Source organism: Canis aureus, chromosome 23 (assembly GCF_053574225.1).
Source record: "Canis aureus isolate CA01 chromosome 23, VMU_Caureus_v.1.0, whole genome shotgun sequence".
In the NCBI taxonomy this organism is placed as follows: Eukaryota; Metazoa; Chordata; class Mammalia; order Carnivora; family Canidae; genus Canis; species Canis aureus.
In genome coordinates, this window is record NC_135633.1 from 13,801,664 (window position 1) to 13,820,983 (window position 19,320).

General features: G+C 38.8%; 1 protein-coding gene across 6 annotated transcripts in view; it reads left to right on the forward strand.

Moving 5' to 3' along the window:
- RRAS2 (RAS related 2) overlaps window positions 1–19,320 on the forward strand; it is an 89,201-nt gene that overhangs the window by 58,914 nt on the left and 10,967 nt on the right. For 5 of the 6 annotated variants that reach the window (XM_077866401.1, XM_077866397.1, XM_077866398.1 and 2 more), the window contains exons 2-5: window positions 4,940–5,027; window positions 5,939–6,041; window positions 6,215–6,323; window positions 18,126–18,244. In XM_077866401.1, the coding sequence (XP_077722527.1) occupies window positions 4,940–5,027; window positions 5,939–6,041; window positions 6,215–6,323; window positions 18,126–18,244 (419 nt within the window). Of the gene's footprint in view, window positions 1–4,466; window positions 4,509–4,939; window positions 5,028–5,938; window positions 6,042–6,214; window positions 6,324–18,125; window positions 18,245–19,320 lie in introns of those variants that run through there. The other variant, XM_077866400.1, reaches the window with a different exon arrangement.

Genomic DNA, 19,320 nt, shown 5'->3' on the forward strand with positions numbered 1-19,320 from the left:
GGGACTCCAGGGTCACGCCCTGAGCCGAAGGGGTCACTAAACCGTTGAGCCACCCAGGAATCCCCTCAAGATGTGGATTCTGTGTGTAGTTTGGGAGAAAAGAGGTGGGCTGAACGGGATATCAAGAAAAGAAAGTCTCCCTTTCCCTTCTTTCTGTACCCCGGGTTTTTAGAGGATCCCTGAGACTCTTCTGAGAATGGCACTATGCTCAGAAATACCCGTTCCTTTGCCTACAACTCCCCAGTGACAGTTTAGATCTAGCCTCCTGTCCTTTTTATATGCAAGGGTAGTAAACTTAACCATTGTGCTGGATTTGTGGAGTTGCGGGAATCTCTAGTAATTACCCATCCCGTTGTGTAGACCAGGCACCGCTCTGTGGCAGTGCTTGGGAACTGCACTTTCACCAGTAGCTGGGGGTCAGGAGAAAGTGTGCTTTCCCTCCTTCCCACTGAATGCAGAAGTGGCCTCAGCTCGTTTTCTTTCCTCCCCTTCCCCCTTCTTTTCATCCTTAAGGCGGTGGCTGCTGCTGCTGCCTTTTCTTTTTTTTTTTTTTAAAGACACCTTTGAATGGGAGGATAGTGAGCTGGGAGTTCTCTTAGGCCAGGCAGAATTCCTGTTGTGCAGTCTCATGGCGTATAATCAGGAATACTGTTCCTGCCATGTCAACAGCATGATTCTCTTGCATTATTAAGGCTTCTGATGACTTTACCCAGACCAGATTTTATCAGAGGGAAATAGACTCTGTCTGAATGGGATAACTTCCCTAATTCTAAACTTTTCTCCATAAATCTTAACCTTAAAGAGACTTATGTCCATTTGCCCTTCATGCTACCTGCAAGGCATCCTGCCCTTTGAAAGTAGGCTTTCCCTTACTCTCCAGTGAGGGTCCTTCTCCATGCATCCTTTCCTGTGATACCAAGAAAGTACATTACTTTCTCCCTGGCCCCCTTTCCTTTCCATGTGTTCTCTCCTGTCTTCTGCTATGCAATACTGTCCTTAATTTTTTTTTTTTCTTGCTTTCTGCTATAGAATGTCTTTCCTGGACTGTGGTTGGCAACTTTTTTCAGCCTCAGGAGAGAGAGAGACTGTTTTCTTTTCTGGCAAATTGCTGTGAACTGTGTTTATAAGTGAATGCACACATAGTTCTATACATGACTGCAGTATTAACCACTTAAATTTTGTTGCCTTCTGAACTAGCATAGTATTGGCATTTCATGCTGTTTCAGTTCTTTGGCCAGTATATTTCACACTCCCCATTCCCCTCACCCTCAACCACAGCCCTGGATGTTGTGTAAAAAGCAGTGGGGCTCTGTGAAAGTTGGGCCTTGTCCCTGTGATGCTCCATAAATAACTGTCAAACAAACGAATGAAGCCAGGAGAACAAGAGCAATTGGTTGAGGATTTCAAATAGTAAAAAATAAAGCTAGAAGGTTTTGCATTCTGTGTAAAGAAAGTACTGAATCCTGTAAACAGCAGGGAACCATTACATTTATGTATTTTATAGAGTTCTAATTTGTATACATATGAAAAAGCGCACACATTTTATGTAGAGCTTGATGAGAGTTTTTACCTGTGTGTATATCTGTGTAATTACTGCTCATATCCCAGAAAATACCTCTAAAACCCAAGATGAGGAGATTTTATCTTGACTCATAAGATATTTCGGATGCCAGGCCCCATGGTTGATCTGTGGTATAACCAGGATTAAACCAGGATTAGGATTATTACAGTTGTTCTCAGGATTAACAAGTCTTTATACTTGAATACTAACTCATACCCTCTAATTGTGTGACAAAAATAATACAGCGTGGTTAACATTTATCAATCGCCAGCAAGTCTTGGCACTTTATAGGCACTACTTCCATTATCTGTTCCAAGAGGATTTGTTACTATTGTATTTTACAGATGCTAAAGGTTAGAGCGGCATAGTAATTTGCCTCAGGTCCCACAGCTAGCACATAGCAGAGTTCGTGTCAAAAATCTAGGACTGTCCATCACCAGACTGCTTTGATGGACAAATCGGTGATCTGGCTAATTGGTGGTGATCTGCTGCCCCAAATACTTGGTACCTAGGTTATGTAGACATGGTATGTCTCTGTGGTGGGAGGTGGATGATTATATTTGTTAACTGCACGTGAGAAATGTTCTTTTTAGGTGCATCCTGACCTGTGACTTATGAGACTTGAGAGAGGAGGAGGCCTTGGGTTCTGTGTCAGGTCCTGGAGCGGTGTTATTTGGATGGGTTTTTATGAGGGAAGAAGATGCTTCCAAAGAGGATGGGTCCTTAAAATCGATATATGGCAACAGAATGATGGTCCCTACAGACATGATTTGAAAACAGGATGCAATGAAGATGAAGCATGGACCTAAATATCTAGAAATCCCAGCAATTAGTTTGTCTTAAAAACGTCAGTGGAGGGATCCCTGGGTGGCGTAGTGGTTTAACGCCTGTCTTTGGCCCAGGGCGCGATCCCGGAGACCCGGGATCGAATCCCACGTCGGGCTCCCGGTGCATGGAGCCTGCTTCTCCCTCTGCCTGTGTCTCTGCCTCTCTCTCTCTGTGACTGTCATAAATAAAAATAAAAACAAAACAAAACAAAAAAAAAACGTCAGTGGAATAAGTATGTGCCAATGTTAGCAAAATGGAGAATTCTTAGGACATTAAGGTTATGTTGGGTCATCTGGGTGCCCAGTTGTTTAAGAGTGTGACTCCTGATTTTGGCTCAGGTCATGATCTTAGAGTTGTGAGCTTGAGCCCCACGTCCTGCTCTGCCCTGGGCAATGGAGCCTGCTTGAGATTCTCTATCTCCCTTTCTCCTTCTCACAAAAGGAAGGAAGGAAGGAAGGAAGGAAGGAAGGAAGGAAGGAAGGAAGGAAGGAAGGAAGGAAGGAAAAAGAAAGAAAAAGAAAGAAAGAAAGAAAGAAAGAAAGAAAGAAAGAAAGAAAGAAAGAAAGAAAAAGAAAAGAAAAGAAAGAAAAGAAAGACAGCCAATGTTTCAAGAGCTAAGGGTCAAAGAAAATGTGAAACTTGAAAATTTCCTCAGCCACTAAAAGGAAAAATAATTTATTTTAATGGCTCTCAAAGTTGCTTAAACCCAGTAATCTTCTATATACATTAATGTTTTACTTCTGTTTCACGGTGCAGGAAAAAACCGGTCACAGTGAAAGAATTCATTATTGTGCATGACTAAAATATAGTTAATATTTGTCCATTATTTTTTTCAGATTAAGTGGGAGGGAATGTGTGGCACATTTTAGCACATTTAGGTATAAACTGGGAGTAGTCAATGAAATTCAGGTTTCACAAGATGAAAGCATGGCAGGAAGTATCTGATTGCTACCGAGAAACATGTTTCAGGAAGCTAATCTTAAAAAGATATAAACAGCATGCTTATCCAACTTGCTTGGGGGAAAGAATGCAGTTTTAAGTTGTTTAGATTAGTGTGTACAAAGATACTGTTGCCAGTTGTATCACTTTTTGAAGAGGTGTGGGTGCCAAAAAGTAAGTTTGGGATTGTTTTAGTATCTGTTTATTTTTAAATGGGGACGGGGTGGTGATGGAGATGGTTTTCTACTCAAAGCTGCTCCTGTTGGTAAATGTTTCTTTTACAGACTTTGTTTAAAAAAAATCATATGTTTAAGTGAAACCATCCAAAGGGAAATAGGATTACGGATACTGAATTCTGTGATTAAAGTTAATCCTAAAATATAAATAAAATATAGAAAGTGGCCTTCAAAAATAAAATACATAAAATCATAGTAGCAAGCAGACCAGCGTCCTTCTTCCAACTCCCCAACCAGGGGTTTCTTTTACCGTCTTGCTCAGATGCCTGCCTCTGAGTAGCCGTATGGTGTTTGTGTATGTCATAGGCTGGGGGGTGTCACTTAAGAATGCTGTGTCCCTGGAGTCAGTAGGTGCAGCTGCCAGTAACCTGCCTGAAGGATGGCTGAACCCCTGTGGCTCTGGTTCCCAGCATTAAGTGGCCTTCCTCTAGGTCATTCCCTCAGATTTGGTCCCGAGCCAGTGGGAAAGTAGGCTCTGAGGAAGTCAGTCAAGAGGGGAGAGCAAAGGAGATGCTCAGAACAAAAGAAGGATGATGTCAGTGTCCTAGTTAGTGCCCTTCTGTAAGAAGTGGGAAATAAGTGCTCTCTCGGATTCTTGTTGTTGCCATTGTTTACTTTTTAAAACCTTTAAAAAAAATTGTGAAGTGTAATACACAAACATTTTTAACTGGCCCACTGAGATTCTTCCTTTCTTACTCTGCTACCGTAACTGTTTTTTCTTCTGGTGATGATTGCAGAAGATAACATTTGGAGGCTTTGCTAACAGAAGAAGACAGGAATAAATGTTGAGATAAAAAAAACAAAAACAAAAACAAACAACAAAAATATCAGCAAAAGAATAAGTTTGAGACCCCTGGAAAAAAAAAATTCTGAAATCCCATGGGAAAAATACAAGGTGTGAGGAGAGAAGGGGAGAAATGAAGACAAGGCCTGGGATCTTCCAGGTCTCTGCTGTCTGCCTTTGCTTCAGACTGCTTTGTTCTCCGCCCTGATGCTCACCACTGAGTTGAAAATGGACCTGGATTATAACTGGTTGTCTTTCTAGTTTATAAAGAATGTGAGCTCTAGGTATATATTATCTTAGGTATACATAATTATGAGAAAGTTATTGTATATAATTATGTAAAAAACCGAGTAGGTCTTTTGGACTCTTATTGCATATACCAGAAAGGAAAATTGTGGTATTTAGTATCTTTTCTCCACTTGAAAGCGGCTCTGAATAGACTTCAGTTAATGGGGAATCAACATAGCAGGATAAACCTCAATACGATGAATGTATTGTCAGTAAAAATTCTGGATAAGTGGGATTTGATAAAGTTGATACTTGGAGAGGCAAGTAAACATAGATTTAAAAATAAGATTATTTTTCTTACAGTCCTATTTTGTAACGGATTATGACCCAACCATCGAGGATTCCTACACAAAGCAGTGTGTGATAGATGACAGAGCAGCCCGGCTAGATAGTAAGTAATCTTCTTTTATTTGATAGTTCACATATAATATTTTTAAAAAGTAAGCTTGGGTGTTTTGCTAGTTGGATACTACGATTGAAGTATTAGGTGGTCTTGAATATAAGCCTATCTCTTTCATTAGTTTTGATTGGTGAATCAGCATTTTAGGATAAATATTCCTCACTAAATGTAGTGTAAAACAATAATTGTGTTCATCTTGTGCTAGTGAAACCAGTTTCCACTGTAACTTGTCGAAGTTGTATTTTTGGGGACATTTGGAAAAAACATGAGGTTTTGGCTCTTCCTGCGATCTTGCAAAGGTTCAAATGAGTAAAGTAAATATAGACAATTGAGTATTTGTTAACTTGCTTAGAATTTTTAGCACAGAGGTTTTAGCAAATAGGGTTTTGTGCTTGGTCACATACTGTGTCTCCACAAGAGATAGCCCTGATCTTTTAAGTTACACAATTCTTTCATTCACAGAGATTAAGATGTATATTAGCACCTGCACTTTAAGTGTGGTATTTGGGGGTGGGGGGGAATAGACCAAGATTCCTTTCCTGAATTTACAGGTATCTTTTTTCAGTTTTTTCCCTGGAGGAGATCAAACATGCAAGTGACTTCAGAGGTTATCTGACTCCATCTGCCTAGATGTATTTGATATTTTTAACCTTGTAATTGGTATGCTAATATATTCTAGCTACAAAATCAACCCGTACTGATGAAGATGACTCTGAAACTGTCTCAGTGAGATATGTTTGTCTTTAGTGTTGAGAATAAAGCACTACGAGGAGAATGCCATGTCTTTATTTTACTAAGTCTGATGTGCTCTAAGGACCCACATTAATTGGGCCTGCCCTTGTGGAGAAGCCATTTATGAAATGAAAACATGAACATAGTTACATGTGTTGTTTTCTCTTTAGTTCTGGATACAGCAGGACAAGAAGAGTTTGGAGCTATGAGAGAGCAGTATATGAGAACTGGCGAGGGTTTCCTGTTGGTCTTTTCAGTCACAGATCGAGGCAGGTTTGTACCAGTATTAAGATGTAGATCTTATGTTCATATCTAGATCACTATTGTATTGAATTTGAACTTTCTTGTTTTTATAGAAAAAGGTAAAGTAATAAGGTACTAAGTGGGACGTGGGACTTGCCAAGCTCTGATATTTGAGCAAATTGATTTGTCTGTTTCTGTTTTAGTTTTGAAGAAATCTATAAGTTTCAAAGACAGATTCTCAGAGTGAAGGATCGTGATGAGTTTCCAATGATTTTAATTGGTAATAAAGCAGATCTGGATCATCAAAGACAGGTGAGAAGGAATGTTGCTGCTGGGAAGCCCATTGTTGATAATCATGTAGGTGAATAGATGTGTTTCATGAAACCAATGAAAGTGCCATGATCAGAAAAACTGCCCAGTCTGGCACACTGGATCTGGGGAAATCAAATTCTCATATATATTTACACAGAACTTCAGTTAGATCCTGTACACCTGTAATTATTTGCACCAGCTCCATTTACATTTTATAATTTCTTGGATAATCTCCAAAACTCTAATTCAATTAGCTCATCTTAAAGTTACCTTTATTACAGGCCACGTTCATTCAGTGCTAATGCTAAATACCTTCATTTAGAGAATGACTTTGACCTGAATGAGAGTATTTGGGTTTTCCCTGCATCCCATCAGTGATGGAGTGTGTGTGTGTGTGTGTGTGTGTGTGTGTGTGTGTGTGTATATTTATTTATTTATTTATATTTATTTAAAATTCCTTTGAACCTTTAGACCCCCCCCCCTTTTTTTTAAAGATTTTATTTATGAGAGAGAGAGAGAAGGGCAGAGACACAGGGAGGAATAGCAGGTTCCATGCAGGGAGCCCAATGCAGGACTCGATCCCAGTACTCCAGGATCACGCCCTGAGCTGAAGGCAGACGCTTCACCCAGGCGTGAGTCACCCAGGCGTCCCAAAGAAGAAGATTGTTAGTATTTAGTTGTGTGCTCAATTATATTCACTTGTTTCTTTACCCACTTATTGCACATTTAATTTTTAAAATTTGAGGTATATATATCATCCACTCTTCTTTTGTAGGGGAGCAGAACAAAGTCAGATGTAAATTAGTGCAGGTGCTCCTTTATTTGGGGTTTCTTTTTGTGTCTTTTTATTTCTTTTCAGGGTTTAGCCTCTACTCCACATCTGGAATATAATGGTTTAAGTTGTTTTTAAATTTTTGCTGGTATTTGTCTTTTGTTTTTATATAGCTTTGTGTTAACATTAATGTTTTGTTGGAGAAGGACAAAAATCAGGAAAAATGGGTTCATAACAGATTGAGGACAGCCTTCTATTTCGTAGTTAACTATTTAAAACAAGTCTTTGATTTGTGTGTTCTACTTGTAAAATTTTGTTGAAGGTATACCAAGTTTAAAATATGGGCTTAAGAGTATTATTGTTTTAATATTAAGATTTAGAAATGTTTACTGGTGATACTTGATATAGAATAAATTTTATTGCTAGGACTTTTTAAAATTGGAAGTATTATAAAGTTAAGGTGAAAAAATATGATCTTCACTTCGAACCAGTATAAGCTTTTGGAAATAATTTAGAATATGACATTGCTCACATCTTAAGTCTAAGCAGTCCTATCTGTTTTTTAATTTTTGGGATCATTTCTTTCAGGGTGTCTGAACCTAACTGTATTTATTAAATGTTGCCAGTAGAACCTGTCTACTGATCTTCTCCGTTCTTTCCAGTACTAAAAACACTTTTATATGTCCCTGGATCTGGGGAATGAATAATTGCAAAGTAGCTCTGCAGTGAACAAGCGGCTCTCTTCCCTGTCTCACGCGGACTTCTACCCCAGCAAGCTGAGTGCTTTCTGCCCTGATTATGGAAAAGGTTTTTCTCAAACCTCTTCATGCTTGTACACAGCTCCAGTAACAGAATAGGTGGGAGGACTGGGGTGAGTCGGAGTGGTGGCAGGTCAGGGAGAGTGGGGAAGCCTACGTTCACCAGAACAAACAGGGCCTGCCGTGATGGGCCTGGGGCAGAGGGTCTATAGGAGTTATTTGTAAGTCATCTCTCTACTGGAGGCTGCCAGTATTTGTGGTACGGTTTCCATCTGTCTGCAGATAGTCAACAACATATTGTGGCACTTCAACTTGGTTTCACACCATGGGCTTATAAAATTTTTCATCTAAGTTCTTTTCCTTTTTAAGAGTAAAGATTCTCAGAGTAAAATAAAAAACAAGGTGATGAGAGGAACAGTGTAGGGAATGATAAGTTTCATATTTCCGTCACCCTAAAGATATGCAGTTAGCCTGGAGTAAGTTCTTCTGTATTCGTTTCTCTGCTTTAAACCATATACAAGATAAAAATGTATATGCTGAAAGCTCAGATGTGTGTATATTCGAGAGAGAAGAGCAGGTGGCTGAGATCTGACTGCTTAGTTTTCACTTGTTCCTGTGGATTCTGCTCTCTGAAGGATAGGCACCGAGAAAAACTGGATTCCTGCTCATGCTTCATTGCCTCTGTTCTAGGTTCCTTCGTACACACACTCAGGCATGACTGCTGCACTTGTGGGAGCCTTGAGTGCTGACTGGCTGCAAATCCTACCACCTTTCCCTTGTCCAATCATTTTCTGCTTGTTTGCATGATTATTACTCACTTTCTCGTTCTTAAATTTACAACACTTTCTTCCCCTTCCTCATTCTCAGCTAATGATGAGTAATATTTTCCTACTTCACTGAGACATTTCTGCATGTTCCACCTCCACATGTACTAACCCAAGTACACATGTACCCCATCAATTGTGCCTTCCCCCACTTCGGTGGATAAACTGTTCACCTCTCTATGCCCATCCTCTCTGGTGGGCGCTGGGTCCCATTCCTTCTCACCAGCTCACAGGCCTCACCCCAGCAACGGTCCCGTCGCAGTTGTTGCATTTCTCTGCCGTGTGATCGTTCCCACCAGCATGTGCGATGCTGCAGTGGCTCTCATCTTTAAAACAAAACGTAACTATGGCAAAGGCTTGTTCTTAATCTCACATTTTTCTCCTGTACCTTTCTGCTTCTTCTGTCAAGCAGAACTCCTTAAAAGTGTTATCTACATTTGTTCTCTCCTCTCTTTCCTGCCATTCTTGCTTGGCCTGACCTCAGGCATGCAGCACCCGAGTCAAGGTCACCATTTACGCAGATGTCAGTAACATTTGACACAGTTGTTTGTACTCCCATTTTTTGAAACACTTTGTTTACTTAGCTCTGGGACACCGTAACCTCTGCCTTCTCCCTCCTCCTTTTGCTAATATTTCCTTCTCTCTCTCAGGTGTCTTAGGGCTCAGGTAAATTCTCTTCTAAGGCGCTGGGTGTACAGAGACCACCTTTCTTTTACCTCCCAGCCTTGAGGGCTATGCACAGTGCGTTTGAAATTGAGGTGTAGTAAAGGGGTTTCACCTTTGTAAAGTCTCTTCAAAATTACAGGTGTTGTCTAGAATGTCTTGGCACCTTGCCTTGCTTTGCTGACAGCCTGGACAGGCTACAGGGATCCCATAAAAATTTCTTCCTCATGTTTAGAAATGCTTACTTTTTTGGTCAGCATCCCGAAAGGGTTCTTATTCAGTAACCAGTCGGGCTTGCTCTTAGTTATTGACCCAGTTCATTCTTTTCTGCCTTTGTTATAGACATGATCCTTGGGACTTTTTCTATTTTCTAGCCAGTTTTTTCTTATATAGCAAATGCCAGTTCTCCATGTTCTTTGAATTTGTGGGTCAGTCCTGGGCATTCCTCCTACTAGTTCCTGAGATTTCTTTCTTTCTTTCTTCCTTCCTTTTTTTTTTTTTTTTTAAAGATTTTATTTATTCATGAAAGAGAGAGAGAGACAGACAGACAGACACAGAGACACAGGCAGAGAGAGAAGCAGGCTCCATGCAGGAAGTCTGATGTAGGACTTAGTCCCTGGTCTCCAGGATCACAACCTGGGCAAAAAACGGTGCTAAACCACTGAGCCACCCAGGCTGCCCAGTTGCTGAGATTCCTAAACCCTTCTGGGAAGGGAGATTGGCCGGAAGAGATTTTGCTTACTTTCTTTTGGCTTCTGTATCTCTGGATTTGCTGCTTCTACCCATCCACCCATGCAATATTTATTGAACCCTTTTTCTAGACACTAATGGTAGAGCAGTAGAAAGAACAAAGTCACTGAAGTTTACATTAAAAAGAATTTGAATGGCTAGAGTTACCACGCTCCTAGTCCCTTAGAGACACATTGATCATTTTGTTCATGATGTCAAAGATGAAGGAAGAAAATATAGCCAAATGACTTGTTTGTGCTTGCTAAAATGTTAAAGGTAAATATGATAGCACACTGATTCTGAAATTTAATATAGCAGTATTTGGGCTTGGATTGTGGACTTCATGATATCTCTGATTTCAAGTTCCTTATCCTTGACTCAGCTCTCTCTAGAAACAGACTGTTCTTTTTTTTTTTTTTTTTTAATTTATTTTTTATTGGTGTTCAATTTACTAACATACAGAATAACACCCAGTGCCCGTCACCCATTCACTCCCACCCCCCGCCCTCCTCCCCTTCTACCACCCCTAGTTCGTTTCCCAGAGTTAGCAGTCTTTACGTTCTGTCTCCCTTTCTGATATTTCCCACACATTTCTTCTCCATTCCCTTATATTCCCTTTCACTATTATTTATATTCCCCAAATGAATGAGAACATATAATGTTTGTCCTTCTCCGACTGACTTACTTCACTCAGCATAATACCCTCCAGTTCCATCCACGTTGAAGCAAATGGTGGGTATTTGTCATTTCTAATAGCTGTTTTGTTTTTATCCTCTCTTTCCTCCTCCGGCTTACCTTAGCCTCTCCTTCTCCTTTCTCCCTTATTAGGTGCTAGTGGCTACTGTCAATTTGAGTTAGGAACCCATTACACTTAGAGTAATACCCAAATGCTAATCCTGACTCCGTCTCTTAGCACCATGGCCACAGTGTGTCCCTGTAGCCTTTTAGGAAAAAGACATCACCTCTACCCCCAGTGGTAGATTAAAGGTCCTCTTCTTGCCTTACCTGTTTGTGCCTTGTCTGCATGAAAAAGATTTGTGAACCACTGAGTGTAAGTAGCATGAGGCTTCTCAGTTTTGACCAGGTAGTTTTGTTCATGCTTTGTCCTTAGCACATAGAACAAAGATATGCACTCAATAAATATTTGCTGAATGAATGATTCAAGGCATCAATGAATCAAGATGTGGTATTTGATGATTCTTTCTATACAGTAGATATTTTTGGGAAAAAAAAACAAAAATAACTTTTGCTTCTATAAACTTAGGTTATTCATAACTAGACACATCCCTAAGTGAATATTGTAAATATTCTAGTCTATTCCTCTTAAACCCAGTTTGTTTAATAAAATTACTCTTATCATATTTATTTTACTCTTCTCTATTGGGAAATGCAAATACAGATAAGTTCATTATTGTGGATATCTGCTAATACTCATTTGTGTCTTGGAAGTGAGACTTGCTGGAGGTTCCTAAATGTAGATCTGTGAATTTGTTCTATTGAATTTATCTTTGTTGTTTCAAATGAAACATTTTGGGTAGTGTTGACCTATCAAGTTAAAATATCCAGGAGATACGGTGTTTAGCATTATTTGGGATCTTTATGAAATTCTCTGGGTTAGGGAACCTCTAAGATATCCTTATTTGTGTAGCTTTCAATCTTCTTTGATTTCTGGCTTCAGAAAGCTTTGGCTTTGTTCTATGTGATATTATTTTTGTGTATTTTTGTTTGGTTTGGTGGTAGCAATGCTATTTCTATTTCTTAGTTAAAATAATATTACATCAGTGAGCCCAGAAGCAGCTTTATATGTGAATAGAGATTTCTTGAACAGAAATCTGTGTACAAACTGTGCTGACCTTGATTCTTGGAAGATAGTGATATGAGACCATGCTTTAAAAATAAATAAATGAAGCACATAAATAGTCTTAACAGTGGGGATTGTTTTATCATCTAGGCCATTAATTAATTTTACTTACTATGTATAAAGATAGGTCATTTGCCATTCCTCTCCAGTTGAATTACATTATGCAGAGGGATTGGGGAAGGTACTTTTTGAAGAATAGTTGAGCAGAAAGACAAATAGAATTCTTAAGGGCATATATTTTCCTTTCCCAATAAAAGTTATATTAGCAAAAAAAAAAAAGTTATATTACCATAGTAATTCTTGATTGACTTGTCTCAAATATTAATTTTTATTTTTTTCCTGTATGTTTTCATTTACTTGTTTGATTGGTCCTACTCAACATATGTCTTTAGTTAATGACCTTGCATTCTTCTGAGCTCTGGGCGTACAAGACAAATATCCCTTACCCCCTAGCTACGAGGGATATGATGTTGGGAGAATAGGAAAGCAAACCCAAGAACTGGAGTGTATTGTGTTCAGGGTTTTGTTACTGGCCACTCTAGGGCATGATGGGACCTCTGGGGCACTGTTCCAAAACCACATTGACACTAAAGGGCAAGTTGTTGATTGCTTGAGTCTTGAAGTATTACCAAGGAACAAATAAAGAGTATAGAGTTGGGAGAGAAGGGGTGGCATCCCAGGAAGAAGGAACAGAGTTTGTTATAACATGGGGGTATTTTTGTGGGAAGGAATTTCCCATGTCAATTTAAAATAGGAATTTTCTTTTTAAAATTCACTTTTGTGAAGCTTTCTTTTCTTTCTTGGCTTTCTTACTTGTTAATTGCTTGCTTGATTTGATTGATATTATATTTCAAAACCATAGGCCTTATGGTACATAAACTATTTTGAAGAGAGGCAGGAAAGTTTTAAAATTTATAGAAACTTGGATATACCAGTGCTGTGGAGAACCTAACTACTGCCCTTTTGGAGCACAACGAGGTTATCAACTATTATGAAGTAATTATATTAGATATATGTGTTAATGTAATAATCTAATGATACTGCCTTGAGGATGCTGAATTTTGGAAATGGAATGTTAAATTGAGAGAGCAAACTACCTTAAAAGACTAAAGGGAACAATACCTTGAGCTCAAATAGGGCCAGGAATAATTCCTATTCTAGTTAGCTAGAGTGAAAAACCTCATAGTCCTTGGGGTATTGGGTAATGTACTCATACGGGTTTTGTTCCAGTGGTAGAGCAAAATGAGTCCTAGATGAATCCTGTTCTGGTACTACGTAACAAAAAGGATCACACTTTCCAAAAAGCTACATCTGAGGGGCAAGCTCAAGAAAGTTTATAGGCATATAAACTATCTAGAACCCAATAGGTAAAAGTCCAGTACCCAACATCCACTCAATAAATACCAAGCGAGAAGCAGGAAAATATGACTCATAACAAGGAGAAAAAACAAGGAATAGAAACAGACCCAGAAACAACACAGATGATAGAATTAGTGAACAGATACTTCAAAAAGTTCTTATGACTATATTCCATATGTTCAAGAAGCTAGAGAAAATTGAATATGATAGGTTGAGACAAGGAAGATGGAGAAAGATCAAAATCAAACTTAGAGAAATTAAAACTGCAATGTCTGAGATGAAAAATACCTTGGCTGGGATTAACAGCCAGAAGTAACAGCTGAAAAGCTTCTAAACTGGAGGAAAAACTGTAAAATGCACACATCTAAGAAACTCAACAAACCTTGAGCATAAGAAATACAAAGAAAATTACATGACGCGTTTTAATGAAATTGTTTAAAACCAGTGATAAAGAGAAAATCTGAAAGAAAACTGTATTATGCACAGAGGAACAGAGTTAAAGATGGCAGCAGTCATGGTGGTTTTTCATGGGCAATGATACAAGGGAGAAGACAGTGGTAGGACATCTTTCAAGTTTTGAAAGAAGAGTCTTGTCTAGAATTAAATGCCCACTAAAGGGCAGCCTGGTGGCTCAGCGGTTTAGCGCCATCTTTAGGCCAGGGCCTGATCCTGAGGTCCTGGGATCGAGTCCCACATCGGGCTCCCTGCATGGAGCCTGCTTCTCCCTCTGCCTGTGTCTCTGCCTCTCTCTCTGTGTGTGTCTCTCATGAATAAATAAAATCTTTACAAAAAATGCCCACTAAAAATTTATTTCAAAAATGAAGGTGAAATACTTTGCCTGGATGTGCAAAAGATGAGAGGAGTCGTTACCAGCCGACCTACGTTACAAGAAATGTGAAAAGGAGGAAAATTATACCAAATGGCAATCTGGATTTATACCAAAAAATGAAGGGCACCAGAAATGATAATTGTGTGGGCAAATATAAATTACTTTTGTTGTTATTTAAATCTCTTTAAAATATAATTGGATGTTTAAAGCAAAAATAATAGTCTATTATGAAGTCAAAAGGTACTAACAATAAAACGTGGAAGGGAGAAACGTACTATTGTAACAAGGTTCGTACATGATACGTGCATTGGTGTAGTAGCATTAAATGAGACTGTGGTTAGTGAAATATGTGTATTATAAACTCTAAAGCAGTCACTAGGGCGCCTGGGTGGCTCAGTGGTTGAGCTTCTGCCTTTGTCCCAGGGTGTGGTCCTGGAGACCTAGGATCAAGTCCCATATCGGGCTCCCTGCATGGAGCCTGCTTCTCCCTCTGCCTGTGTCTCTGCCTCTCTCTCTCTCTGTGTCTCTCATGAATAAATAAAGAAAATCTTAAAAAAAAAAAAAACAGTCATTAAAACAACATAACACATAGTTCATTAGCCAACAAAGGAGAGAAAATGGAATGATAAGAGCAATACAGTTAACCCAAAAGAAGGCAGAAAAAGGATAAGTAGATCAAAGAACAAATGGGAGGGACAGAAAACAAAGTTCTAGATGACTCCATGACATCAGTAATCACAGTAGCGGAAAATAGTGTGAGGACCTCAAATAAAAGGCAGACATCGTCAAATTGTATAAAAAAGTGAGACCCTACAAGAAATCTACTTTCTTGTAGAGACACAAATAGATCGACAGTGAAAGGAAAGGATGGGGTAAGATATACCATGCTGATCTTGATGGAAAGCAGATTGAAGTGGCAACATAAATATCAGACTAAGTTCATTTCAGAGCAAAGAAGATGACCAGAAATAAAGAGGATTGTTTCATAATGAAAAAGAAATTCATTTAGAGAACAGAACAGTCTTAAAATATTCATATACTAGATAACATCTTCAAAATTCTTAAGGCAGAAATTGAAAGAACTGCAACAAGTAATTGACATATTCATACTTAGAGAGTTTTTTTTAAAATTTATTTATTTATTCATGAGCGATAGAGAGAGAGGGAGAGACACAGGCAGAGGGAGAAGCAGGCTCCATGCAGGGAGCCTGACGTGGGACTCAATCCTGGACCCCCAGGATCACACCCTGGGCTGCAGGCGGTGCTAAACCACTGTGCCACCGGGGCTGCCCAAATTTTTTTTTTTTTTTTTTAAGATTTTTGTTTATTTATCCATGAGAGGCCCAGTTAACTGCTAAGCCACCCAGGTGTCCCTAGAGTCAGAGTTTTTAACACCACTCTCAATAGTTAAGTAGAAAGAAAATCAGGAATATAGGTGGCTTGAATAACATTGAACAGCTTATTCTGACATTTGAATGCTCCACCCAACAACAGCAGAAAACATATTATTTTGAAATGAAAACAAGTCCCAGTAAATTTAAAAGGACTCTAGTCAGGCCAAGTGTGTTCCTTGACCATGGTGAAATTAATGTGGAAATCAGTAACAGAAACCTATCTAGGAAACCTCTAAATATGGGGAAACCAACAGACTTCTAACTAACCTTTGGCACAAAGAAATGATCAAAAAGGAAATTAAAAAGTATTATGAACTGAATTATAATTAAAGTACAACATATCAAATTTTGGGATGCTACTAAGGAAGAAAATACAGAGAAATTTATCGTACTAATGGTTATATTAGGAAAAAAACCTAAATTTTTAAAGACTGGCTTCTACCTTAAGAAACTAGAAGAAAAAAAAGCAAATTAAAGCCATAGTAATTGGAAGGAGGGAAATAATAATGGAAATCAACAAAATTGAAAATATAAAATCCATAGAAAAATCTGTTTTTCAGAAGATCAAAGTGACAAATCTAGCCATAATGACCCGGTAAAAAAGAGCAAAGACACAAATCAACAATATTAGTAATGGAAGAGATACCATCACTCCAGATCTTACAGATATTGAAAAGATAATAAATACCGTATAACAAAATACTATACTATAAAGAAACTTTATACCAATAAATTGAGCAAGTTAGATGAAATAGACATATGTCTTAAAAGACTCACAAACTACCAAAACTCAAGAAATAAATAGACAACCCGAATAGTGCTGTATCTGTAAAATTCAACTGGTTGTAAAAATCTTCCCTCAAAGAAAAATCCCAGGTCCAGGTGGATTTGTTGGCGAATTATACCAAACTGATTGTGCTGAAAGTATTCCAGAAAATTGAAGACGAGAGGACTCTTTCCAACTCCTTATATGAACCCAACATTACTCAGATACCAAAGCCAGACAGATATATAAAAATACTATAGTTGAGTAGTTCTTGTGAACACAGATGTAAAAATTCTTAAAACTTGAACAAATAGAATTTAACAGTACAAAAAAAAAAAAAAAAAAAAAAAAGAATTTAACAGTACACCAAAGAGAAGGACAGTGCATTGTTACTCAAGTGGGGTTTATTCCAGAAATGCAGTGTTGATTTAACAGGCAAAAATGAATCAACAGAGTTCACCGTTATTAACAGACTAATGTGGGAAAATCACAATCTCAGTAGATGAAGAAAAAAAGGATTTGAGAAAATTTAACATACTGTTGAAAACTTTACAGATGGACTAGCAGGAACTTTGTTAACATGATAAAGGGCATCTGCAGTGAAACCCTGCAACTAACAGTGTGCTTCATGGTGAAGGACTATATGCTGCTGGCACGGCCCTGAATGTGCTAGGCTGTGAGGTCCGGCCTGAAAAAGAAATGAGAGGCATCAGAAAGGAAGCAACAAAACAGTCTTTAGTAGCAAATGACATGATAGTGTAGGAAGGCCTATGGAATTTACAAAAGAACACCCAGATCAGTGAGTTTAACATATTCCCAGGGTATAACATAAATACAGAAAAATCTTGATCCTATTTTTGTAGAGGAAAAGGTTACATCACTGAGAAAAAGACCAGAAGAATGTGGTTCTCTACGGGAGACCACATTTAAATGTACACCCCTCTTCCAATCTGCAGTTTCTGACTTCTCTGCAAGTGTTTACTTTTGTGGTAATGACAGCAATAAAAGTCTTTTTTTTTTTTTTTTTTTTTTAGAAAAATAGTTTTCAGCCACGCTATATAAATGTGATGTAGTTTAGCAGTTTTAGGTAAATGTCATGACTTCAGCCTTTTATACTGAAAACGTATGGGACATTACATTCATCTTATGTTTCTTATCCTGTCCTACTATGGTAGGTTGTTACCTCGGCCGCGCTTTACCTGCTAGTATAAGGAAGGCATTGTGATCGTAATCATTACTCATTTTTCTCATGTATTTATTGTGAGTCTCCTCTGTACCAGGGATTGGGGAATGCAGAGATGAGGAAGACCCATGGCCTCTGGAGGCTTCTGTCCTCTCTGTCCTCACCTCTTTGTTGTTTTCTCTCTAGGCTGGTTGTATTTAAGCTTTTAGTTCCTGGAACTTGGAAAGTGGCTCTCACACATGCCATTTCTTTTGTCAGGGATACTTTCTTACCCTACCCCCACATAATTCCATACTCTTTATTTAGTTCTTACTTTAAGTGTCATTCCTCAGGGGAGCTTTCCCTGATCTGTCCAACAGGGTTATAGAGTCTACTAACACCTTGTACTTTTCCTTCCCAGAATTTATCACTGTTGTATTTGCTACTTTTTGAGTACTCACCAGACTGAAATTGTGTTGCATGGTAATATTTTTGTCACAAATATATTCTGAGTTGTTCTGCGGAGCTGGGCTTCGGTATGGATTGAGCTTGTAAGTCTCAGTTCATTTTATGACAAAGCAGCTTGGCCCGTGGCTGGATTAGCAGCACAGTCTATGGCCAAGGATTAGATGGAGCAGACCTGATTTTTAATTCTGTACCTCAAATACAACTCTTGGAATTTCAGGTAACGCAGGAAGAAGGACAGCAGTTAGCACGACAACTTAAGGTAACATACATGGAGGCGTCAGCCAAGATTAGGATGAATGTAGATCAAGCTTTCCACGAACTTGTCCGGGTTATAAGGTAAGTGAAACAGATCTTAGCAATTTGTTTTGGGGTGCTTGGTGGCTCAGTTGGTTAAGCTTCTGCCTTCAGCTCAGGTCATGATCTCAGGGTCCTGGGATTGAGCCCTGGGTCTGGCTCCCTGCCCAGCAGCAGGGTGTCTGCTTCTCCCTCTCTGCATGCGCGCGCTCTCTCTCTCTCTCTCTCTCTCTCTCTCTCTCTCAAATAAAGTCTTTCGCAAAATGAAAAGAAGTTTGTTCTAATTTATTGAATTTGACAGGTAGTCACACTATGCTTTTTAAAACTGTTAGCTGAGAAAGAAATTACCATTGAATATTTTTAATAAGAGAGGAGACTATATGTAGAAGTGCTTCTGTGCTAGGAGTTAATGCCCATGATGTGTATTAAAATTTTTAATTAAGACACACTGTATACTACGTACTTCCTACGTATAAAGCTGAATTTAATTATATTGAAGTAAAAAGTACACATAGGGATTTTGAGAAGAAACTATCCTGCTTTCAAAGATGTCAAGTGGCATGAAGATAGGGATGGCAGTAGCTAACATATGAATGGAAATTTCTGCCAGATACTGTACCTAGTACTTCACATGCCATATTACATTGAATTCTCACCACAGTCCAAAAGCTAAATACTATCATTTATCTCCACTTTTGGATAAGAAAGAAGGTACGCAAAGGTGAGTTAACTTGCTCAGAGTTTTGGCTTTAAATGGCCCAAAGGTGTGGGACTCAAATCATATCTCTGATTCTACAGCCTGTGCTCTTCAGCTTCGCTTCTTACCCATCTCCTCGCAGGCTGAGGTAGTAGAGAGTTGGACCTCCCATTCAAGGGGTGAAGTATGATAGCTCAGATAACAAAGGGTTTTTCTGCTTGTTGGTCTAGAAGGCCCTGGCGGTTCAGAAAGTGTTAATGGTTCCAGGAAGCTTGAGGTGATGGGTGAGGTTACCTGGAGTTAGTTTCTGTGTGAGAAAGATTGAGTTGCTTTATATAGTGGGAGGGGTTTGATTTGATTATTTTTAGTCTTGGTGGCTTGGCCTCTACTTGACCCTGGGCTTTTCTAGATCTGCTAGTCT